This window comes from Mastigoproctus giganteus, chromosome 5, assembly GCF_048544385.1.
Source record: "Mastigoproctus giganteus isolate SK-2022 chromosome 5, ASM4854438v1, whole genome shotgun sequence".
Classification (NCBI taxonomy): domain Eukaryota; kingdom Metazoa; phylum Arthropoda; class Arachnida; order Uropygi; family Thelyphonidae; genus Mastigoproctus; species Mastigoproctus giganteus.
In genome coordinates, this window is record NC_143579.1 from 121,059,459 (window position 1) to 121,085,345 (window position 25,887).

A 25,887-nucleotide genomic window follows, 5' to 3' on the forward strand; every position below is an offset into this window, starting at 1 on the left:
GATTATCAGTGTGATCCTTCATGCATTTGCTGATTCTGTCAAGCCCGTGTTAGGTGGGCCAGAAAACTGCTAGCCTGGGGGAGTACACAGACTCTTTTCATCATACTCAGGCACTATTTCAGTTTTTCAGATATCATACTGCAAAATTTGGAGTAACTCATGCTTCCAAGACATCTCTTAGTTTCTCACAACAGCATTCAGGTAACCTTTGACGTCATAAGAAAAATCCTACAGGTGCTGTTAACTACCCTTTTGAACAGTTCTGGAGCCATTCTTGGCATCTTTTACAAATTTTGTTACCTATAATGATTACCTGAAGTTCTATGTGTGCTCAAATAATCCAATGCTATTAACTTCCATGCATCTAGTTAGGTAGGTAGGTATAGAGAGAGAGAGAGAGAGAGAGACTGCCTAGAAGAGTATCTTGAAACAAGCTCTTTACCTTCTTGAAACAATTGGGCTTTAACCGAATCCTTCGAAATGTGCTCAGATCATTACATCAAATATTTCTAAGCTGCAAACAGATGCAAATAGTGATGTCCCACACAGACCTAAGCCTAACTTGGGAGAAAGGGTCACTCTCCCAACATTATTTCAGTAGGATGAGAAAGACTTATGCAGCATTGGTCGTCTTATGACAGGAGCTGGTGGGTGTACATAATCTAACACTAATATGCCAGTATATCCTGAAGGGCCTAACACCGATACCACTTGATGACTGAGAAATTTGGTTCTTTTGCTCCAGCTTCCTACCTAAAGAGATATCTTGGACTAAAATAGTAGAGAACTTTCTTTCAGACTGTATGATTGATTGGGATGTTCTTTACTGACCTCTTCCCCTTGTTCCACTGACCTTTCCTAGCATTATTGATTTTTCCAATGATTGGATTGCATTACGTGACTGAAATAGGTCAAGCTTAGCTTGATGACCTTTGCTTCCAGTGATGTTTTTGGCTTGATGCAATCCAAAACCTCTCAGTTCGTAACTTTCGCTGTCCATGGTATGTGTAGCAGCTTTCTCCAGCACAATTCAAAAACATAAATTTTTCTTTTATCTGCTTTTTTCATTGGATTAATTGTATGCAGTTATTGGTGATATTTCAGAGTATGCTTCCCTGAGAGTATTTACAATATTCCAAGGAAGCAGTTTCTGTCCATTTCAGTTCACAGTGAGAGGGGGCGATATTGAAGGGAATTTACCATAGAGTTGTTTAATCATTTGTAGCTCTTCGACTTCCTCTCTTTGAAACTTGACTTTCCCCAGTCCAACTTTCCTAACAGTGAGGTAATTTTCCTTGGTGATTTGAATGTTCACAAACTCCAGCTGGCTTCTGTTTTCCAGTCACACCAATCCACCTAGTCGAGATGCTAAGGCTTTTGCAATTACTAATGATCTTGCACAGATTGTTCATTTACCTACAAGAATACCAGATAATCCTAACCATACAGCCAACACACTTCATCTTTTTCTCACAAACAACCCTTCTAAGTACACAGTCGAAGTGAGTAGTCCTTTAGGCACCTCAGATCACAACTTGGTGATTATCTTTTCTCTACTGGAGCCTTTATCTCATGGCTGTTCCCAACCTTGTGTTGTTTGGCATTACAAGAATGCAAAATAGCATGACCTGTGAGATTTCTTTTCTTCCTTTCCTTGGTCTTTACTGTTTCAAAACTTCTGATGTCAACGTCTGTTCTGATCGTGTCAGTGATTATTCTTGTAGGAATGGAATCCTTTATCCCACACTCCACTTTAAAATCGTGTCCTTTATCTAAACCTTGGTTTTCCAATAAATATGCTAACGCCATTCAGGAGAAGAACATTGCATATTGTAATTGGCTTGTTTCCAATTCTTCAGTTTCATTTTTTGCCTACACCAAAGCTCGCGACAATTGTAAAGCAGTTATTAATCAGCCCAAACTCGATTTTGAACAGGCTAAGAGAAGAAAACTTGCTTTTTGCCCTAATGGTAGCCGAACATTCTGGTCTCTTGACAAAGCTATTGGCCACAACTTTTGCCCATCTCTGCTCCCACCTCTGTCAAAACCAGATGGTTCTGTTGTCACTTTAGCCAAGGATAAAGCTGACCTGCTAGCATCCCATTTTTCTTCCAACTCATGTATTAATGATCTTGGTAAAACACCTCCCACCATTCCCAACATTCAATACCTCCTGTGTACCTCCATTCAATACCTCCTGTGGCCTTCCATAAAAAGGATGTCAGAAGGATTTTGACGAATCTTGATGCTAAGAAAGCTCCAAGTCCTGATGGTATTTCTCCACTTGTTCTCAAAACCTGTGCTCCTGAACTTACTCCTGTTTTTTGCTGCCTTTTTTCACTTTCTTATTCCAAAGGTGTTTTTCCTTCTTCTTAGAAATTTGCTCATATCCAGCCAGTTTCTAAAAAGGATGACAAATCTCCCCCATCCAATTATCGTCTCATTGCAATTACTTCTACTCTTTCTAAAGTAATGGAGAAATCAATTAACCACCACCAACTCTTAAACTACCTAGAAACCTTCTGCCTGATCAACGATTGCTAGCATGGATTCCGTCAGTGTCAATCCACTGGTGATATTCTGGCTCATGTTACCCATTTATGGAAAAATTCAATGGAAAAGTGTGGTGAAACACAAGCAGTTGCTCTTGACATCTCAAAGGCTTTCGATCATGTTTGGCATAGAGGTCTTCTAAATAAGCTTCCATCTTATGGTGTGCCAACGGTTTTTTGTAATTGGTTATCCAGTTTTTTTCTCTGATCACTCATTGAAGGTGATGGTAGATGGCTCTCTGTCTTCTAACTTCTCCACTAATGCTGGTGTCCCCCAAGGTTCATTTCTTTTCCTCCACTCTTTTCCTCTTGTATATTAATGACCTTCTTCCCTTGACTGGAAATCCTATCTATAGTTTTGCCAATGATAGCACATTGCATTCCACTTTCCATTTTGAGAACCCTTGCCCTGCTCAATCAGCTTCAACTTCTCAAATATCCACTACCAATTCCTTAAATGCCTATCTCCAGGTAATTCTGCAGTGGGGCAAAGACAGCTTAGTTGATTTCAATCCTTCTAAAATTCAGTCCTGTCTTATATCTCGCAAAAAGGATTCTTCTGCTCCTATACTTATCTTTGGTGACACTCCGATTTCTAGGCAAAATGATATATCTCTTTTGGGGATTACCCTGACTTTTAATCTCTCTTGGCACAAGCACATTACAAATATTGTTCTCTGTGCATCTAAAAAACTTGGTTTTCTCTTTCACTCTCGGCGTTACTTTTCTTCCAAATGGCTGTTCACTGTACAAATCGCAAATCTGCCCTACAATGGAATATTGTTCCCACATCTAGGGCAGTGCTCCCAAAATCTCTCTCAGGCTTCTAGATTCCATTCAGAAGAGGGAAGTTAGGTTAATTAATGACTCCCCTCTAACAGAGTCTCTCCACTAGATGCCTTTTCTACAGATACTTCCATGGGCACTGTTCTTCTGGATTGGCTTCTATAATTTCCGCTCTCTGTTTCAAAACAGTCCGAACACGTGCCGCCACCAGCCAACATCCATTTACTGTCCAACTGCAAACTCGCAGCACCAATTTTTCATCTTCCTCATTTATTCATTTAACTGCTGTTTTCTGGAACAACCTTCCTTCATACGTATTTCCTGAAAATTATAGTCTACAGATGTTCAAGTCTAATGTCAACAAATATCTTTTATCTTCTCAACCTCGAACCCAAGCACGGTACTAAGTACTATAGGTTTAATACCTCTCGCGTTTGGGGTTTATATAAAAAAAAAAAATCATACAATACTGACATTGACACAGTAGTTAAGTGCACATAAGTAGGGAGCCGGTATTTAGCATAATAAGGTTCTGAGTGTCAAGTAATGATTCCATTGTTTTACTGGGATCCATGATAGAATACCCATAATGAAAGATGGCCGTTAAAAACACTGAATAAAAAGAGTAGAGTTTGAATTTGAACTATAAGTTCATTAAGATCTTTAATAGTATAAGTACTATTTAGAGGTATATGGAGACAATAGTTATTCCAGTGCCAAACATAATATGAATAGCAACTGCTTCTAAGGAAGTTTAAAGAGGGAATATGTTTGAATGGGATTTTAGAGTTCACTAAGATTGTCACACATCCATGTGTGGAGGAGGATGAGTTCCTATCATTTCTATATAGAGTGCAGTTTTTGATATTGACAGAAACCTCCGGAGTTGAATTAGATTCCTGAAAACCTCTGCCTATGGTATTATATCAAGGATCAGGTTTGTGGAGATTACTAATACTTTTATATAAAGCTCTACAATTCCATTGTACAATGTGTTCTGTTGTTTGATTTTGTAAAAGGATGGGGAACCTGTCTGCGTTTTTTTTTTTTTTTTTTTTAGCATTTGTAAAAGCACATGATACAAGAAAGCAAGCTTATATAGCATCAGCCAAAAAAAAAAAAAAAAAAAAAACCCTCTTCTCATTTCACCCATTCACTCGCTCCAAATATTTGTCTAGTTCCGCCTTGAATCTGTTTAAGCTATAACTTCTACAACGACAGATGGAAGTTTGTTCCAGCAATCAACCACCCGCTGGCTAAAGACAAATTTCCACACATCTGTCCTACGACTGTCTTTGATCAATTTGAATTTATGCCCTGTCAGGCGATTATTCTGAGCAAGTGGAGGAATCCCATCGGCATTAGCATGCTCAAACCATTCAAGGCTTTATGCACCTCTATCAGATCACCTCGCCGGTGCCTAGTCGCCACACACTGTTATTTGCAAAACTTAAGCCTTTCTTCGTAAGAGCATCCCTTTGTTCCATTCACTAATTTTGTTGCCCTTCTCTGTAGTCATTCCAGCAGCTCTACATCCTTCCTAAAATGAGGCCTCCAGACTTGTATACAGTACTCACGGTGTGGCCTGACCATAGCCCTATAGAAGTGGATAATCTCCTCCTTATCCTTGCTAGAAAAATTCCTGTATATCATTGACAAGACACCATGAGCTACTCATGCAAACTCTCTGCACTGCTCGGAAAACTGCATATCTGGCTGTACAATAACCCCCAGGTCCTTTTCATTCTCTGCCACCTTGAATGTAGGAACCTACTGTTGATACGTTACTCTGAGGTTACTGCTACCCATATGTAGTACTTTACATTTATCAATGGTAAACTTAAGTTGCCACCTCTCGGCCCATCTGCTGTACTTTTCTAGATCCTGTTGCAGTAGCATACTACTGTCATTAGTGTCATTAACAACCCTGCCAACCTTCGCATCATCTGCAAACTTAGACATTAACCCTGATATACCTTCATCAATACTTTTTATAAATACAGGAAACAACAAATGGGCCCAACACTGAAACCTTGGGTATGCCCCTAATAACATTAGTCCATTAAGAGTAGTGTCCATTGATTACCACTCTGTCTTCTTCCACTCAACCATCCCTTTATCCATAGTAGCAACTTCCCTTAATGCCATACTGCTCCAATTTGTACAGTTATCTTCCATGTGGAACAGTATCAAAAGCTTTCTTGAAATCCAAATATATGATATCAAAATTATTTTTTTACATCTAGTTTCTGTGTGACCACATTGTAGTATCCAGACAAATTGGTCAGATAAGTCTTCCCCTTAACAAACCCATACAGTGTCTGAACTATAACTGAAGTCTTGTCTAGATGATCCTGCAGTGCTTCCATTAATTTCCCCCAGAACAGAAGTTAAACTAAGTTAAACAGGTCTGTAATTAATTGTGTAATCCTTTGATCCCTTTGTGAATTGGGGATACATTTGCACATCTCCAGTCCATGGGGACCTCCCCTGAGTCCAAGGAAGCTCTTGTAATTATGGTTAAGGTTTGCTTGCTTTCTTTGCTGCCTCCTTTAATATAACTGGATGGATTCCATCCACCCCAAGCATTACCATTAGATTTTCTTTGGATCGTTGACTACTAGGTACTTTGCATTTCCATTTTAAAACTGGATATTTAAACCACTGGACGAAAAATATCAGTGTCATGCTGTACAAAGAAAGGATTGGGAAAAAAGTGGGAGGGGGGTACAAGCTAATGAAGATTTTTATATTGTATTCAGGAACTAATGAAGATTTATACTGTAATTTAAAAATAATGTAAGAAATATCTTTTAGTACAACAGGATGGCCCTCATCCTATAACAGGAGTAAGTTGAGGATCAACTACTTATTCCAAAAATCTAGCTGTTTTAACTCCGTAAATATTATCAGTTCGTACAATTATAATTTGCAGCTGTATATCAGTTATTATGAATTTGAAGAATAAATGTTTACAAATTTATCACAAGTTCTGCAATTAAATTTTTTTATGGTGAAAAAAAAATTGATATTCATTGCTATGTTGTATATAGGCTGAAGAAAGCGGTATTCATTTCTGTGCTATACATAGGCCGATTGTAGTCTTTACTGAATTAATTTTAAGAATTACACTGCAAATTTGCCATTATTACACTAAGATATTTCACTAAATAATTTTTAATGTAATTCCTGAAATAGAGGTGAAGTAATGATGTTAATGAATATATGTACAATGACAAATGTTAGTGTTTTCACCAAATTTCCAATGCCTGTATTCGAAATTTGGTGAAATTATGTCTTTAAGAATTTATATTTACTTTTCTTGTACTGAAATGTCATATAATAAATGTGCATTTTCAACTGATGGCTTACTATGTGTATCATTCAGTTTTGAAAAGTGAGAGGGAAAGATGACCAGACTCAGGAAGGATGTTCTTGCAACTGTAGTTTGTTGCTACATTTGTCTTTCATCATTTTTTATTATTGGCACATTCCTTCTTTCCATTTTTTCTGAACTGTTTGCTGATGATGGACCAACTGTACAAGATGATTTGGAATTATATATAGGAGTACGAAAATTGTTAAGTGAGACCAAGCCATTACAAGCAGGTATTTGTTTTCTGCATTTTTGGTTATTGTATAAATATAATTATTTAATTTACTATGTAGTATAGTATAGTATTGAATATATTCAAAAAGTATATTAGAAGACAAAATGCACAAGGCATAATTTCTTATGGGTTTAGGTAATTAACTATATAATATCGGTGTAGATACATCATAGTTTACCCATAAATTTGAACTACATATGTAGGGTAAACGCATCGTTTTAATTGTATCTCATATTGTGGGTGCCTTCACAATGAGATAGCTGGTATTGAGATAGCTGAGATAGCTGAGTTGCACTACTTCAAATAAATAACACTTTTCTAGTAGAGAAGACTACTGTTATTTATATTTAGTGGATACCACCACCAGCCTATCATTTCGAAGCCAGTGGGCTTCATCATCATATAATATCCACACCGATATTGTATAGTCAAAAAATATATATATTCATTGTTGTACTGTACATAAACTGATTAAAATCTTTATTGAATTAACATTTTAAGAATTGCATTGCAAATTTTCCATCATAACTTTAAGAGATTTCATATTATAAATCTCTTAGTGTAATGGTGGCAAAACTACTGATTAAAGAGAAATTAGCTTTATTACCATTTATCTTTTACATTGTTGAATAATTAACAGAACATAGCAAAAAAATTTAAGTAGTCTTCCTTCTCTTTTGAGAAGGATTATTTATTTGAAAGTAAAGTTGTTGTTGTGCAGAGAAACATCGGGTAGATGGACATGTTGAAGACAATAGGTGCTAATAAGCTACTGACTTACATGTTGCCTAGATCCTTTTGTTACAAGTTGGCCAGCACAGTATTGAAAAGATAATATTCTTTGTTTGAGTTCTGAGAGTGAGTTTGATCAGCTGGACTTTGTAAGTAGGTGTGGAATACAGGAAGAGTGGGCCATTCCATCAGCAGAGAGTAGTGGGGTTGAGTTTAGTTGAACTCAACCCCACTACTCTCTGGAACTTGTCTTCTTGCCTCTTTTTGGGGGAGGGATTATATGGGGGAAATGGTTATGGCAGAGCTTGCCTATACATATATGGAACAGTAGTGAAGCTATGGAAACAAGGAATGCAGGAGATGATTTTTCCCCCCTTCCTGTTGATGTTGCTCCTTGGGTTTTGTTGAATGGCCCAAGAATCTTTAAAGTCTCTTCTCCTCCTTGGTTGGGATTATGGGGGATGGTGTTGGCAAAGCTTGTCTGTGCAAATGTATGGGACAAGAGTGAAGCCATGGAAACAAAGCTAGGGGAGGAGAATGATTATTCCCCTTGTTTCTATTGATGTTATTCCTTTGGCTAGGCTGAATTGAACAGGCCTCTTTAAATTCTGTCCTCCTGTTGTTGTATGGTTATGTCTCATTCCTGAATTGTTTTTGTGTAGATTTCTAAATTTAATTCATGTGTTAATTGCATACAACTAAATGTTTCTTTCAATCTACTTATAATGTAATTTATTCCAGCAGTAGTGGAAGCATTATCTCTAAAGCACCTATAGCTATATTTGTATTACTGTATCCTAATTAGAAAAAACTGAAGTGTTGGGCGTCTCCGTAGCCAGGTGGGAAGGAGCAGCGGTGCGTAGCACACACTTCTTGATTAGACCGGGGTTCGAGCCCATCACCACCAAATATGGAGGATGCGGAAAGGTCAAGGGAATGACCACCGCATATTCCCGGAGCAATATGGCCTTAGTTGCTAATGCTCCTAAAAACCAAATAACAAACAACTGAAGTGTTCCTATATTGGAAGCCATTATTAAAGCCATTCCTAATTTAATGCATGCCACTGTTTGATTTTAAATCATCAGTTTAGAATATGACTGTGTTGAGCTTCAGTAATTATTACTTGTAATTTTGATGTGTCGTTAAGGTGCAAAGTTTCATGTTAGAAGAACCAGATAAGTCTGTGTCAGCAATTAAGTATGCAATGGCTCTACTTCGTTTTCATAATGTGAAGATACTGTAATAGGCTAATTTGTTCATCATTACTCTGAAAAGAACTTGGAAGATTCAGTTATTGTGTTAGCTATGTTGATGATTTACCATCTTAATTTAAAAAATTGATATTATTTATCTACTCTCCTAAAATTTGGAAATTGCACACATAGTGGATTATTTATTTATTATTTACATTTATTTAGCCCTTTCACAAGTACTTACACCAGTGAGCCAAAACATTATGACCTGTGAGGTTATGCAAATCGAAGCAACTGCAGGTGAACTACGACGTGTGCATGGGTCTTGACACAGTATAAAAAACACCTGATACTGAGCTCTGTTAATCAGTGTTACTCTTGTTCTTCAGATGGGAAAGGCAGCGGACCTAAGCGAGTTTGACAAAGGCCAAATTGTTATGGCCAGATGACTGGGTCAGAACATATCCGAAACGGCACACTGATGGGCTGCTCTTGGTCAGCCATGATTAGTACCTACCGAAAGCGGTTTGAGGTGGGAAAACCCACGAACCGCTGCCGAGGTGTTGGAGGACCACAGCTCATTGATGTACAATGTGAGCGAAGGCTCTCCCAGATGGTACGTGGCAGCAGAAGGGCAAATGTGGTGCAACTCGCTGGTAATTGGAATGCCAGTGACGGGAGTAATGTGCCACAACACACTGTACATCGAACCCTGCTGAAAATGGGCTGCATAGCCGCAGGCTGCTCCAAGTGCCCATGCTAACAACAGTTCACTGGCAACAGCGCCTACAATGGGCATGCGAGCGTTGAAACTGGACCTTGAGTGATTGGAAGAAGGTCATCTGGCCCGATGAATCACGTTTCGTGTTGGACCATGTGAATGGCCGGATACATGTATGTTGTTTACCTGGGGAAATGATGGTGCCTGGATGCACCGTGGAACGAAAACAAGCCAATGGTGGCGGTGTAATGCTTTGGGCTATGTTCTGCTGGGATACCCTGTGTCCAGTCATCCATGTGCCGGGCACTACGTCTACCACCTACCCAACAGTATCCATACACTTTTAAATCTCTGGCCTTTACGGTGTTCTGTAACACACAACATTGTAGACTAAACGGAGATGGGGGAAACCCCTGGTGCCATTAGACCCTAAACACATTTTACACTTTACCTAAACATCATTGCTGACCAGGTACACCCTTTCATGGCAATGGCCTTCCCCTCTGGTAGCGCCGTCTTTCACCAGGATAATGTGCCATGCCACACTGCCTGGATTGTTCAAGACTAGTTCGCGGAACATGAGGAAGACTTCCAGGTTGGCCTGGATCCAAATTCCCCAGACATCAATCCCATCGAGCATCTGTGGTTTGTGTTGGAACAGCAACTCCAATCTGCAGTGTCTCAACCACAGACCTTTCAGGACTTAAAGGATCTGCTGGTTACATGTTGGTACCAGATACCACTAATACATTTAGAAATCTTGTAGAATCCATGCCTCATCAGGTATGAGCTGTTTTGGCTACATGTGGAGGACCAACATCATATTAGGTGGGTGGTCATAATGTTTTGGCTCATCGGTGTATGTACAGAGAGACACACGTGCACATACATTTTTCATATGTGGGCCCTGTGGAGTATGTACATATGAGGGCTATTCAATAAAGTATGAACATAATTTTTTTTCACAATATACTTTTATTAATCATCCATATTTTGATTGTCCTTTTCAAAGTAGTCTCCATTTGATGAAATGCGCTTTCTCCAGTGTTTCTGGCATTCTTCAAAAGCATGGTGGAAGTCATTTTTTGACATGCATTTGAGAATCTTGTCCAGTGTCTTTACAATTTCTTCTGATGACTGGAAACATTTTCATTGCAACTCCTTCTTTGGAAATAAAATAAAAAAAAAAAAAATCACGGCCGTAGTGCAGATATGAATACATTTGACATTAATACTGGCTAAGCACTTGAAGACAGTATGAGCAATGTGAGGTCTTGCACTGTTGTAATGCAGCATCCTCACCTGTGTGCAGTTGTGGTCATTTGCAATGAATGTGATCCTGCAAAGTGTGCAGTACAGTTCTATAGTAAGGTCCCATAACAACTGTATGAAGTGGCACAACATGCTGGTAAACTATTCCTTGAATGTCAAAAAAACAGATGACCGTAACCTTTCCTCCAGAAGCCACAGCTTTTGTTTTTTTTTTTGGTGTTGGCAATGATGTAGATTTCCAAACAGAGCTTTGTTGCTTTTTATCTGGAGAGAAATGATGAAGCCATGCCTTCTCTGCCATTATCATCTTGTGCAGAACCTCATCATCTTCAGTAACCATCTATTGCAGCTCCTGGAAAACCTCCACGTGAACTTGCCGTTGCTCAGATGTGAGTAGTCTTGGTACCGGTGTGCACAAACACATGTCATATGCAAATGATCACGGAGAATACTATACACGCTTCCTACTGATATTCTTGACATTTCTGCCAGTTGCCTTACTGTTATATGATGATCTTCTCTCATGATTACAGATGCAGTGTTTATGGTTTCTGCTGTGACAGCAGTGGTTGGAGTGCTTTGATTTTTGTGATTGAATCATTGATGTTTAAAGATGGACATGATTGAATTATTGATGTTTAAAGATAAATGTAATTGAATCATGTCTTTAAACGTTCTAAGCACCTGCAAGCTGTGCTATATGGAAGCATACATTCACCATAAACCTCTTTTAACATTTCATATGCTTCAGCTGATGTTTTTTTTGAGACAAACAAAATTTGGGAGCAGCATACTGTTCCCCTTGTGTCATGTCCATTGTTACATAGATGAAATTGAACAGGCATAAACTTGACTGACTGCAAAGGTCACACTGCCCATGTGTCAACTGCACAGTTGCTATGTGATGCAGCTTGATCCAGTCTTAAATTCTGCAGCTCAGCTAAAAATATCAATCATTGTGGTTCATGAAAAATTTTGTTCATTCTTTATTGAACAATCCTCGTATACAGGGTGATTCACTACCAGTACGACAAACTTGCAGGAGGTGTAGGGGGCACAAAGACGAATCAGAATCACATAGTATTGCAGGGTCCGAAATGCCTTTGTCATGCGGTAGAGGATGTTGAATGGGAGGTTTCGTGAACAGCGATCCCGCTGGAAGTTAGCATTCGCGAACCGGTTCCCGAGGCAGTAGGATGAACGAGTATTCAAACATTGAACTGGCCGACATGCACCTCGCGTATGGAGCTGCAGACTGTAACAGTCCGCAGCTCCATACGCGAGGTGCATGTCCATACGCCTGTGCAGCTCCATACACAGGCATGCTGCTCTGTGCTTGTACCAGGAACGTTTCCCGCACAGGCGTGCTCCTCATCATATGATTTTCACATGTGTGCACAGAAGGTTACATGAGACCGGTTGTTTCACGAGAGGTACCATGAATCGAGAGCGAAAGACGAGGACGCCAGACAATGAGGATAATGTCCTACGTCTTGCAGAAGGCAATCCGAGTATGAGTACTCAAGCGATAGGCCAACAATTGGGTATTTCCCAATCCACTATATGGAGGATACAGTCAACAAACCAAATGAGTTCATACCATCTGCAACGTGTCCAATCATTGGAGCCTGCAGATTATCCACTCTGGAGGACTTTTGCTACTTGGTTTCTTCAACAGAAACGGTTCGCAAATGCTGACTTCCAGCGGAATCGCTGTTCACGCGACCCCTCATTCAACGTCCTCTACCGCATGACGAAGGCATTTCGGACCCTGCAATGCTATGTGATTCCAATTCGTCTTTGTGCCCCCTACACCTCCTGCAAGTTTGTCGCACTGGTAGTGAATCACCCTGTATATAGGTAGACCTTGCACTTACAACACAGTTGCTTCTTGAAAATTGCATCTTATGCTGAAGCACATTTTCTGATTTTTTCATAAGAATTTGTATTACATTCTCATACCAATGGCTAGGTAATATAATTTTTTAAAATTACCTGTATTATTTTACCTAGGAAAAAATATTATAAACATAAATGCCACTCATTAACTTCTAATTAAGGATGCCATATTAACGTAGATAAATCATTAAAAAGTAGAAATAAAAGAAAAAAATAACTGAAGGAATAAAGTACTGACAGCATTAGAACCCTTCTCCCTGCATCTTCTTTAAAATTCTCATGATGACCCCTGATATTTTCTTAAATTATTGCTAAACTCAAGGGCACTGAGCATCGAGTTTTAAGAGGAATCCAGCTGATTAGACGTTTTTTAATATCAACAGTGGGCAGTGAGTACAGCTTACTGCCCACAATTGCTTACATTGGAGCAGCACCCATAAAATAATCCTTAATTTTAATTCTTACCTTTTATTTTTTGATTCTCACTGCTGATGTGCGAGGGATATCTAGAACCCACCTTAAGTTTACAGGTATCTCACTTTTTTCAGAATGCAGCAAGGCATTTTGAAAGCGAGTTCCTGAAATCCAAGTATATATATTATATCAATTTTTTTTTTTTGCATCCAGTTCCTTATTGCTTCAGCATATCTAATTAGATTGGTCAGACAAGATTGCCCCTTAATACATTCACTGCTTCCTTCTACCCTACTTCAGAACTTTTTCTTCCAATCTGACAAAAGGAAAACTGGATAATTTGTCAAGCAGCCTTCACCAGATGCTGACTGATTCAGTCATAGTCAGAATAAAACAAAAATATGTCTTTGCCCTCTCCAGTCCAGATTGACTCAATCTTGTGGTTTTTCAATACTGGGTCAAAAAGGTAAAAGTAAAAGTGTTATCAAATGTTACCAGCAGTAAAAGTATTATCAAATCCAAAACATTCATTTCTTTAACCAATGACTCCAATATTGTTCCTGAAACTGAAGTTAAGCTAACAGGTCTGTAATTATTCGTGCCACCCTTTAATCCCTCTTTGTGAATTGGAGATACATTTGCATATTTCTAGCCCATAGGGACTTCCTCATGAATCCTCTCATAATTATTGCTAAGGGTTTTCTTACCTCCTTTGCTGCCTTTCTTAATATAATTTGAAAAATTCCATCCACTCCAGGTGCCTTTTTATGATTAGCTAGCTTCAACAATTTCACTTTTAGGACACATGGGCAACTGAGTCCAAAAGTGTCTATTCTTATGTTATAATTTTATGTAATGAATTGGTCCAATTTGGCCTCAGAGGAGATCATATATTCGTATTGCTTAAAGAAGGTAAACAGTTAATTTAGATTCACTTTATTTCTAATAGCATGGGCTAGTGATAAAGGTTCTTTCAGTAATGACAGTGAATGCAAGAATTCTGATATGAGAATAGTACCTACAATCTAGGGGTATATGTTTAAGTGGTGATGAACAATGCATGCATAAAGGTGGGTTATTCCTCATGAGAAGATACATATGGGTTGGGTGTGTATGCCCTATGCGTAACCTTGCTGGTACGCTCTCTTCCTGTCTGTTTTTCCTGAAGCTAGAATTCCATAATGCTGGTTCCTGTTTGATTTGAAGCAATTTGTCGTTCACTTATGACTTCCAGATTTTGGATCACTGAATACAGATTTTTATGTGAAAACATCTATGGCGGCACTGGAGTAAAACCTATTGGTAACGAAACTTTCTTATGGAAATGATGCATTTGACGCCACTTCCTATTAGGTGGCTGTTAGATTTTAAATGACACGAATGGCATCACTTCCTAAATGGCGCTAACGATGCTAACTCAGTCACTAGCATTGATTCGGTAGAGTAAGTTCATACTAAGATATGGAAATGATGTCACTTCCTAAATGATGCTAACTCAGCCACTAATGTTGATTCGGTAGAGTAAGCAGTGGGCAGTAATGGAGGCATGTCATGCAAGAAAGCAAGCATATGAGCTTATGTAGCATCAGCCAAAAAAAAAATTCACACGTCCATCCCTTTTAAAAACTTGTCCAGTTCCTCCTTGAATTTATTTAAGCTATCAACTTCCACAACAACAGATGGAAGTTTGTTCCAGCAATTAGCCAACCGCTGGCTAAAGGCAAATTTCTGCACATCTATTCTACAACTGTGTTTCCTCAATTTGAATTTATGCCCCCTCAGGTTCGTAACCCCATCAGAGTAGGTGGTAGATGACTTTCATCAACCGGTGAAATACCACCGCTTTGCTTATTGGAGGCTTGAAGTTGGCGTGGCGAAACCCATGTTTAGTCTCTAGAGCAAAGTTTCCGGCATCCCCCACCCCCCATACTTCTCCTTCAACCCATGCACGGTACTAAGCACTATAGGTTTTGATACCTTTCGTGTTTGGGGTTTTCATAAAAAAAAAAAAAAAAAGAATTCAGCGTGCTCAACCCGTTCAAGGCCTTATACACCTCAGATCACTTCGCGGGTACCTAGTCTCCAGCCACTGCAATTTGCAGAACTTAAGCCTTTCTTGGTAAGAGAGGACACGGACCCCTTCTTTCCCCTCACCAATCTTGTTGCCCTTCTCTATACACACTCAAGCAACTCTACATCCTTCCTAAAATGAGGCCTCCAGACCTGTACACAGTACTCAAGGCGTTGTGTAACCATTGCCTTATACAAAAGGATAATCACTTCCTTTTCCCTACTAGCAAAGTTCCTGTATATCATAGACAATACCTCATGACTTGCTCTGGCAGCCTGTCTGCATTGCTCAGAAAACTTCATATCTGACTGCACAGTTATTCCCAGGTCTTTTTCATTTTCTACCACCCTAAGTGTAGTACCACACAGTTGGTACGTTTCTCTGGGGTTACTTCTACCCATATGCAGTACTTTGCATTTGTCAATGTTAAACTTCTTCAGTTTCCACTTCTCAGCCCACCTGCCCAAATTTTCTAGATCCCGTTGCAGTAGCACACTGCCATTACTGTCATTAACAATCCTGCCAACTTTTGTATCATCTGCAAACTTTGACATCAAGCCTGATATACCTTCATCAATATCATTGATAAATATACAAAACAACAATGGGCCGTGGGGTACTCCACTAATAGCAATCGTCCAAGAAGAGCGGCATCCATTGATTACCACTCTCTGTCTTCTTCCATTCAACCATCATTTTATCCATTGGGGTTTTCATAAAAAAAAAAAAAAAAAAAGAATTCAGCGTGCTCAACCTGTTCAAGGCCTTATACACCTCAGATCATTTCGCGGGTACCTAGTCTCCAGCCACTGCAATTTGCAGAATTTAAGCCTTTCTTGGTAAGAGAGGACACGGACCCCTTCTTTCCCCTCACCAATCTTGTTGCCCACCAATCAACTTACCCTTAATACTATATACTGCTCCAATTTGTACAGTAATCTTCCATGCGCAACAGTGTAAAAAGTTTTCGTGGAATCCAAGTACATTTTTTTAATTTTTTTTTATTTTACTTTTATAAAAACCAAACTATTATTTTTAGGCCACCCGAATAATTAAATTCATCTGCTGTGCTGTGTATGTTATATCAGTTAATTACGTGTGTTCTATGGTTAATTTGTCTGTTTTGCTGGACGAAAAACCCCAGTTTCTGGAGGAGAAAACTTGTTATCTACGCCTGAGACCGACTAACTCATGCACGGAGTGGAAAAAAGTCCATTAAAGTTCCTTGTGTCATCGATGGGATTCGAATGCAGGACTTTAAGATGTGGGGAGGATGGTGACAATACAATTCTGCTACCCGTGCAGATGGAATCCAAGTACAGTAAACCTACTCTATTCATGGTACAGGTAGTTCCCAACTTTATGAATTAATTTGTTCGTAGCATGCGCTCCGCTCATAAAGCGAAAACTTGTAAAGCAGGAATTTATTTCCCATAGACAATGTTAAAAATAGAGGTTATGTTCTTAACAATGAAATTAGTTTATGTTTAAACAATGATTGATTTATCCAAAGAAATGAAACGTAGCCTGTAAAATCAAGCAAATTATAATAATAAAAACTAATTATTTTTGACATACAAATGGTAAAGAATGTTTATGCTTCATCATTATCATCGACTAAATGCACACTCGTTGATCACTCATTATTAGCTCGGCACTCATTGGTTTGTTGCACAAGGAGTCTTCTTCAGAAATGCTTCAAGAGGTGTTTGTTTTCAAGATAATCTTCTCTTTTCTTTATAAATTTCAATAGCATGCATAAGCATTTTTTAACAGAACGCACAAATTGCAACTAACGTGATTTTTGCGGAGTAACAAGGTAATGAAGCTTTAAAAAAAAAGGAATGGAGAGACGATTCTGAAAATTTGTTTATGTTTTTTATACCATTGAAGATTTCAGTAAAGGGGAAACACAATTCACTATAATAACGTAAAAAACCACACAATTCCAGCTATCGGTATTTTTCACAAATGCAATAATATGGAGTTTACTACCCATTTATAATTGCTTATAGTAACAGAAAAGCCCAGTAAACTAGAAAGTGCAAATTGTTTTTATTGTTTTATGGTTGTGACCTCCAGAAATGTGCTTTAGAATAATATCACAAAGCCATTCAAAATTGGTTCTTATAACGGAACATATAACGATGAAAGTGTAGTGCCTTTTAATGATTTGAATTGGTAACTAATACAATTTACACTATGAAAACGACCTTTTAGAGAGTTATATAGTGAAATCAACTTCCAAGGTCGGGTTCACATTACAATGTTTTCACAATATGATGGTGTCTCTGGAACAGATTAATATCGTAAAGCGGGGTACACTGTATTGTATAGCTACTCGCATGGTTTGAAATGCAGTATTTATGAATTTTTAACATTCATTTTTTGTAATTAATGTTCATATTTTTGATTTTGTTGATACTTGAAAAAAAAATAATAAAAAATCGTAAACCTAAAAAAGCGAAAACTCGTAAAGCGGAAACTGCCTCTATCTGTATTCGTTTGCGCTAATTTAATATAAAATGAAATCTAAAAAAATGTGAATTTTAAAGTGCAGTGAACATTTTCTGCCATAAAAAATATGGGCATGGCTAAAATCATCTGGCCCGGTCAAGTTGGTGGGGCAAGAGAGGTGACACAATCATGAGCACGGATGTTTCCTGCTAATCCTTGTTCACTATGTGTTATCACTTGTCATGGAAGGTTTGTCATTTGCTTTTAATTGATGTGCTTATGAAAGTGAAAAATCTACCATTTTGCAGTGTGTTAATGTAAAGACTTTTTCGAGTGTGTTAACGATTAAAAGAAAGTGACTTTATTTTGGACAAGTTCTTTTCTTCTAACGACTACAAAAATATGGCTACGAATAACAAGGGAATGGTGAAAAGATCAAAGAAGGTGATGACATTAGTGAGTTAAATTGAGTTATTAGACAAAATTTCTAATGGTGAAAGTGTCACCTCAATGGCAAAACATTATAAAATCAATGAGTCAACAGTATGATCAATCGAGAAATCGGAAGAAAAAATCCACTGTAGTGTCTGAAAACATGCTAATTGCTTTAAAAACTTGTTCTGTAACTTGTGATGTTAAAAAAATTTAAATCTGCGGATAGAAGACTGAACTCGAAATAAAATTCCATTAAGTTCACTCATCATTCATGAAAAGGCAAAACACCTTTATCAACACTTTAGCAAAACTGCTCATATCACTGGCACGATAAGTTTTTTTAGTTAACAAAAGCTTAAAAATCGACATGGCTTTTATAACATGAAACTTGTAGGCGAGTCTACATCAGCGGATTTTGTGGCTGCAGAAATTTTCCCGACTGAATTAAAAAAATTAATTATGGACAAAGGATATGTTCCCGAACAGGTGTTCAATGCAGATGAAACTGGGTTGTTTTGGAACAGAATGCCAGCCAGAAAATACTTTATACAAAATGAAAAATATGCTCCTGGATTCAAAGCTTCCAAAGGTAGACGTACTCTTTTGTTTTGTGCAGCCGCTAGTGGACACATGATCAAACCGATGCTTGTGTATAAATCACAGAATCCATGTGCTTTGAAGGAAAAGAATAAAGAACATCTTCTTGTTTATTGAAAATCCAATGAAAAAGAGGTGCAAGAGGTGAAAAGTTATTTAGCTTCAAAATCTTTGCCTTTCAAAAGTTCTGCTTCTTATTGTTAACACGTCAGGACATCCAAGTAGTCTAGCATTTGACCACCCAAACATTGAAATTGTGTTTTTGCCACCCAACACCACATCACTTTTACAACCGCTAGACCAGGGTGTGATTGCTGCATTTAAGTCCTACTAGGAACCCCAGGGGCTCACATCTGGTGAGTATGGGCTTGGCAAACCCAGGGTCCTGAGCTGGATATCATCATTCTTCTCTTTCTTCGTGATTCCCTTCTCTCTCTCTCTCTCTCTCTCTCTCTCTCTCTCTCTCTCTCTCTCTCTCTCTCTCTCTCAGGGTGACTCAGAAATTTTTTTTTGGCTGGTGCAGCATAAGCCTCAAGGCTTCCTTGCCCCCATATGGCTAATAATAATAATAATGTTAGGAGAACTTTTACTGGCTTAATTGAAAAAATGGAAAGGGAGTCAGACTTTACTGTAAGTCAAAGTTGGAAAAATTATAATATTGCAGATTTTCTGATCAACATCAAGGCATCAGTTGATGAGAGAGCATCTACAATTAATGTGTGTTGGCAAAAATTGTGGCCAGAAGTAGTTATTGCTAAACAATCTCCAATGTCAACGAACTTGTTGCCAATATTATAGCAACCGCACAGGGAATAGAAGGCGGGGACTTTGAAAACATCGATGCAACAGACATTCAAGAACTTATTGAGACTCATGCAGATGAACGTAGCATTAGCAAGGGCACATGATGCAAGAAAACAAGCTTATGTAGCATCAGCCAAAAAAAAACAAAAAAAAAAAACCCTTCTCATTTCACCCATCCACCCGCTCCAAATGTTTGTCTAGTTCTGCCTTGAATCTGTTTAAGCTATCAACTTCTACAACGACAGATGGAAGTTTGTTCCAGCAATCAACCACCTGCTGGCTAAAGGCAAAGAAGGCAAACTTACAATAGAAGAGTTGGATGAATTAGTGACAAGGTCAAATGAGAACTAAAATGATCCTGAGGAGTAAGATCTCAACTTTGTTAGACCAGAATTAAATAACAAATCATTGAAGGAAATCTTTAGCCTCTCCATACAACTTTCAGAAAAGATGGTGGAAATGGATCCTAATTTGGAAAGAAGCATCAAGTTTAAACAAGGCCTAGAACAATTACTCTTCCCTTACAGGAGAATCCAAAAGGAGCTCAATAAAAAAATGAAGAAACAAACTTGGATTACGAGCTATTTTTCACCCAGCAACCCATATTCTTGATATGTTTTTGAAAGATTCATTTGAAATTTCTAATAAATGTTATATTTAATATTAAATTGTTTCTTATTTTCATTTCGATACCTTATGCTTGTATTTCACTATCTACTGTCTATGTTTGTGTATGTACATTGTCATATTATGTAAGTACATATAATACATACATGGACAAAATTTTAGACTAGTTTTTTTTTTATATATTTCATACTTTGGAACAGAACCCTTTTATTACTATGGGCGCTATAACTCAATATTCACATTTTCAGCATTCTTCCCATCATTTATCAGGAACGTAACCCCTGCGAATTGTGGGGGGGTTACTGTATATGATATCAAAATTATTTTTTGCATCCGGTTCCTTTGTAACCACATCATAGTATCCAATCAAATTTGTCAGACAAGACTTTCCCTTAACAAACCCATGCTGTGTCTGAATTATTACTGCAGTCTTGTCTAGATGATCCTGCAATGCATCTTTAACCAGTGACTATTAATTTCCTCGGAACAGAAGTTAAACTAACTGGTCTGTAATTACTCATGTCACCCTTAGATTCCCCTTTGGAGATATTGATGGTGAATTGGTGATACATTTGCACATCTCCAGTCCATGGGGACTTCCCCTGAGTCCAAGGATGCTCTCATAATTATTGCTTTTGCTTACTTCCTTTGCCGCCTCCTTTAATATAACTGGATAGTTCCCATCCACCTCAGGTACACTTCTTATGTTTTACTTCAACAATTTCTCCTCCACTTTGCTCTCAGTTATTACAAAATCATTAAGCACCCTGTTACAATTCGATAAACTTCCGGCATTTTCTTCCCTTAATAACTCCTCATGTATGAATGTAAATGCAAAATACTCATTCATATTATCAGTTATCTGAGCGGGATAATCAATATTCAAATCATCTGTGTTAAGTGAACCAATCTGATTCATCCCTTTCCTTCTAGAGCTTACATAAGTAAAGAAATTTTTGCTGTTTTTCTTTGCATCCTTTGCCAAAGGTTTCTCGTATTCTGCCTTTGCCTGCCAAACCTTTGTGAGTTGATTACAGACTAGCTTATATATATTCCATAGGCTTCTGTGTCGCCTGATAATTTATATGCATCCCATGCATTGTTCTTCTTTGTCACGAGTCTCATTAGTTCATCTGACATCCATTTACGCTTAAACCTTTATTATATAATAAAATTTAATAAAATCTGCTTCTCAAGATTTTAATCAACATCAACCTTCTACATAGACTTCTCATCAAGAAGCTGGACTGTTGACATTATGAAATTATATTCAAGAACTTCCAGAAGATTTGAGTTAAAATGAATTACCTGAGAATTTTCAGTTGATTCCTGAACTGGCTAGACAGAGTATACTGCAGCAACCAGCTTTGATTGAATCATCCAAAAAGAAACAAAATCATATTTCAGCTCAGTCACCTGTTGTGGATGTTCCACTGGTTTCAACAGTAGTCGAGCATGAAATCATTTACAAGAACATCGAACATGACTGTAACTTCTATAAAGAATTTGAAAGACAATTTCGGAAAAATATGTTTGGAGCTGTTTGTGATATCTGCGATCGATTATGGTATGAAAATTATGTAAAATTGTGCACTCCAGGAAGCTACCCATTCTAGAATTTCCAACTGCAGACATAACGACTATGAAGGCTTGTAATACTTGTCGAGCATCTCTCAAAAATGATTCTATTCCAACATTTTCAAAGAGCAATGGTTTCGTTTATCCTGCTATTCCACCTCATATGCCTCCACTGGATTTTGTAACTGAGCCACTAATTTATCCTCGTATACTGTTCATGCAAATTAGAAGACTAAGGCATGATTTCGGCCATTACGGAATTTTGGGCCAAATTATAAACGTTCCTCTAAATGTTAATTCGATGGTCGATCATTTGCCTCGGAGAATAGGTGACAATCTTTGCATTAATATTCATATCAAACATAAAAAAATTAAAGCGAGTTATTTAATAGGCTTGGTTGTTAAAAGAGATGTAAGGGTTTGGTTAAAGTATCTACTTATGACTCCTTTGTGTCGTCTGTATAATATCGAGGTTGATGAAGCTTCTTCGATGAAAACATGGAACACAATGATTCTCCTACACGTGATGAAATGAGTGAAGCTATACCTATTGAAGAAAGTTTAGTTGCTCAACAACAGACTCTCTTGTGGAGCAATGACAAATATTTACGAATAGCTCCTAGTGAACGAAATGTTCCACAAAGTTAACTTTTTGATGAACATGCTGAAGAATTGTGAAGAATTGTCCAATTGTCCTTTCTTAGCAATCACTCGTAATTAATGGTGTAACTTGTAAATTATCTGTAAACTCTCGATACCTTGGTCAGTATCAAAAGTTTACAGATAATTTAAAAGTTACACCGTTTATGATGGCATCGAGTGAACTTTGTTGTTCACATCGGCATGAAGTGACGCCATATTATCTTCTTTATATGGGCATGAAAATAATGAGACTAAAAACTTGAGATTTGTTAAGAGTTGCTTTTATATATACGTCAGAAAAGACGTATTTAACCCCAAGGCTCATCTGGTGAGTATGGGCTTGGCACACCCAGGGTCCTGAGCTGGATATCATTATTCTTCTCTTTCTTGGTGATTCCTTTCTACTTTTCGCTCTCTCTCTCTCTCTCTCTCTCTCTCTCTCTCTCTCTCTCTCTCTCTCTCAGGGTAATTCGGGAATTTTTTTTTGGCCAGTGCAGCATAAGCCTCAGGCTTCCTTGCACCATATAGTTAATAATAATAATAATAATAAAATTTAAAAGCAACCTTTACTTATTGGCAAACCATATTTGATAACCACTAATATTGACGTGTCCTATGGGCTGGCTAATGGAGCTTTAGGAAAATTGGCACATGTTGAATATGACGAAGAGACTAATTCTATTAAACATCTTTGGTTGAAAATCACTTGTTGTTGGTCAACTTGCTAGAACGAAGGCTCGTCGGTTTGCTATGGCTCGAGAAATCGATTTAGAAGCTGTACCGATCACAAGAAGAAATACGAGTGTTTCGTTGAATAACAACAGAATGATCTCAGCTAAATTAAATCATTTTCCATTAATACCAGCTTGTGCTGTTACCATCCATAAATCTCAGGGAGGTAATTTCGATTTTGTAGTTTATGAATACGAGAAATATCACTAACAACAACTAGTTTGTTGCATTATCTCGAATTACTAATATCAATGATCTTTACATTATTGCTACAAATGAAAAAAAGATTATCATGGACTGAGAAATGCTACATCTACTCTTGAATTTCAAGCTGAAATGACCAGGTTGCCAAGTAATCCTCTACTTACCGTGCCAGATACTTTATACGAGTTCATCAGTAAACGACAGGGTCTTTTTATTCCATCATTAAATTGTCAGAGTTTACATGCTCACAGTGACGATCTCACTGATGCAGTCACCAAACAATCCAATTTACTTCTACTTTCTGAAACGTTGCTTTGATAAATAACAAAGAAGTAAGCATACCTAACGTCGATTGTGTCATTCAATTCAAATGAGAAGATCAACAAGCTACAGTTTATCATAAGAATGAAAATTTTACTCATCTTGTTACTTCTCATATGGAAGTGATTTATAGACAAACTGGAAATTGGAAAATCCTTGAGTGTTGACCTGTTGAAGACATTTGTGCAGCTGAATGCCTTTTTCCTGATGGTCAAATGATATTGTCGGTAGTCATTTACATTTCGCCTAACCAAAAGATCAAACACATCATCGAATTTATCCATTTCATTTTACTTCCTTACACGATTGAAGGAGCTGTACAGCTACAACAATTTTCTCACAAAAATGCGACCGAATACCAATGATACTTAGTGGAGATTTCAACATTAATTTTGCAGATATTCAATCCAAACCTTTGACTGATTTCCTAGAAAATAAATTTGAACAAATGTTAAATACTTCTAGATCTGTATCGACTACTAATCATGGAACTATAATTGATGCCGTGCTTCAAAGACATTTACACTCTTTACAATCTCAAGTGTATGTATCATATTTTAGCTATCACAAACCCATTGTGAGTAAATTACGTATTGAACGTGTATTGCAACTTCAAATTCATGAAACTGTCGAAAAAAATCAATGCTTTAGAATGTTAAATGTGTTTGGATTCTTTTCATACTAAACTCCTTTAACCTCATTGAAGCCAAGGATGTTTTCAATAAAATAAAACATCTTTCATGCATACAGGGTACACACGCTACCTCTTTTTTTATGTGCTTCAAATAATCTATATATGGTATTTGGTGTTTTACTGTTTGGCTGTCTGATCTGCTCTTTCTTTACCTGTGATACTAAAATGCCCTGGGATCTAGCAAAATTTCGCTGAATGATTTTTACTTTGTAGTTTAAACTAAGCAGGAAAAGATTTGTGATGACGAGATGCGATATTGAAAATTTATTATCCAATGCAGACACTGCACTCATGGAATCAGTGTACATTACACTGCAAGCATTATGGAAAGTGTATGGAGTATCTGTTGGCACCCCATGTCATGGCAGAAATGGACCCGAGCAAGTTAAGTTTTTTTCAAGCAGACAGTTCGGAAGAATGCTATATGTGGGACAAAGTTGAGTTTGATATCTATCATTAAATTTAGTAAATGATGATTACTGGTGAGAGGGATCAGGTGGTTCTTTAGCCGAAGTTCTGGATGCAACTTGCGATTTTTGCAGAAGTGAGTTGCAACGTTTTTTTTTTTTTTTATATATATATGATATCCATTCTGCAATGTCCATATTTCTAACTTATTTATGGAAAATTATAGCTGTCTTTCAATGGTATGAATATTTTGTGAACTGTAAAATATAGTAAAACCATTGGCATGTATACCGGGTGGTTATAAAATAAGTTTCCCTATTCGGGAGACTAGTGTCAAAACAGTTAGAGATAGCACCATGAAAATCAGTGGGTATGTCATTTAGGGTATGGGGAAGGGATTTGTTCTGCAAATCCCTTTGCAGAACAAAAAAAAAAAAAAAAAAAAAAAAAAGTTCAAATTTCTGCCACCAGGGGAGAAATTGGCACTGTAAACATTAGATGAAATACTTAACTTAGGACTAGATTTTAACATCAGAACTTAGAAATCTACAGATATTGCTCTATGTGCTTTCTTTCACTTGAGATGACATTTTGAAAACAGAAGAATACTTGCGACACAGTTTTGCATAGCATCTTATTGGGGAAGCTAGCTACACCACAGTAAACTCTGTCTTTCAGGTATCCCCATAGCCAGAAATCAGGCTGGCCAGAACTGTGGAAAGTCTCTAGAAATAATGTGATCATTTCTGAATGTTGAACAGAGCAGTTCCTTCACTTGTTGACCAATGTGGGGAGGGGCACCGTCTTGCATGAACACTACGGTCTCCAAACATTGCCTTTTTTTTTTTTTTTTTGCAGAGCGGGAATAATGTGATCTTTTAGAAGAGCGCAGTACCATGCACTAGTTACCATACGGCTTATGGGGCCATGAGGTGTAGACTCTTCAAAGAAAAATGGTCCAATTATAAACTCTTCTGTGAATCCACACCATACTGTAACATATGGACCTTGTAGTGGTCTTTCATGCACAACAGATGGACAAGAAGTTCCCCATATTTGGCAGTTTTGTGCAATTACAACCCCATGAAGAGTGAAATGTGCCTCATCAGACCACAAGATCATTCGGGCCCATGT

The 25,887-nt window shown here is 37.7% G+C and overlaps 1 protein-coding gene across 4 annotated transcripts in view; it reads left to right on the plus strand.

Moving 5' to 3' along the window:
• LOC150085669 (putative sodium/potassium/calcium exchanger CG1090) overlaps positions 1-25,887 on the plus strand; it is a 273,451-nt gene that overhangs the window by 99,101 nt on the left and 148,463 nt on the right. For 3 of the 4 annotated variants that reach the window (XM_090374171.1, XM_090374172.1, XM_090374170.1), the window contains exon 3: positions 6,727-6,947. The exons of the other annotated variant lie outside the window; for it this stretch is intronic. In XM_090374171.1, coding sequence (XP_090230297.1) covers positions 6,749-6,947 — 199 coding nt within the window. In that variant the 5' untranslated portion in view covers positions 6,727-6,748. The remainder of the gene's footprint in view (positions 1-6,726; positions 6,948-25,887) is intronic. 4 annotated transcript variants of the gene reach the window in all.